This window comes from Cynoglossus semilaevis, unplaced genomic scaffold, assembly GCF_000523025.1.
Source record: "Cynoglossus semilaevis isolate Cse_v1.0 unplaced genomic scaffold, Cse_v1.0 C18840249, whole genome shotgun sequence".
Lineage (NCBI taxonomy): Eukaryota > Metazoa > Chordata > Actinopteri > Pleuronectiformes > Cynoglossidae > Cynoglossus > Cynoglossus semilaevis.
This window is the reverse complement of record NW_007592956.1, coordinates 1-522: the sequence shown is the minus strand read 5'-3', so window position 1 is coordinate 522 and position 522 is coordinate 1. Positions and strand designations below refer to the sequence as shown.

At 40.2% G+C, this 522-nt stretch overlaps 1 protein-coding gene across 1 annotated transcript; it reads right to left on the bottom strand.

Moving 5' to 3' along the window:
- Window positions 1–5: 5 nt before the first annotated feature.
- Window positions 6–518, bottom strand: LOC107988244 (olfactory receptor 2AT4-like; the record flags this gene model as incomplete). The annotated part of the gene is made up of 1 exon (XM_017031132.1): window positions 6–518. A coding segment is annotated over one exon (513 nt), but the record flags the coding sequence as incomplete, so codon positions are not given.
- Between the last annotated feature and the right edge of the window lie 4 nt (window positions 519–522).

Here is a 522-nt window from a genome sequence, read left to right as displayed (position 1 = left end):
GCATAGTCACAGAAATAACTGAACACTGTGACAGACCTGCAGAAAGACAGGCGAGTCATGATTATGGTGCTGTATGCTAACAAGCCCACACTGTAACACCAGGTTAAACCTATAATAGTAAACATGATTGGCCGTGTGTTAAGAACATTCTGGCGAAAAGGGAAAGATATCGCAATCACCCGATCGTAGGCCAGTATAGCAAGTGCATAAGACTCCAAACATATACATGAGTAGTGAATAAACATTTGTACAAGACACAGGTTGAAAGGAACAAAATTATCATTTAGGACAAAAGTCTTAACCATACCAGGGATTGTGCTTGTGTTCAACAAGGCATCAATCACTGCCAGGTTGACCACAGCCAGAAATTTAGGAGTGTGTAGTTTGTTGTCCATGGCAATTATGTACATGAGTAAACCATTAAAGACAACTGTAACCAGATAGACAAACACCAGGAAGAAGATGTAGGCACTGATGTAGGAAAAACTTTTAAATCCAATGATGTAGAAACCTGGAGGGTGA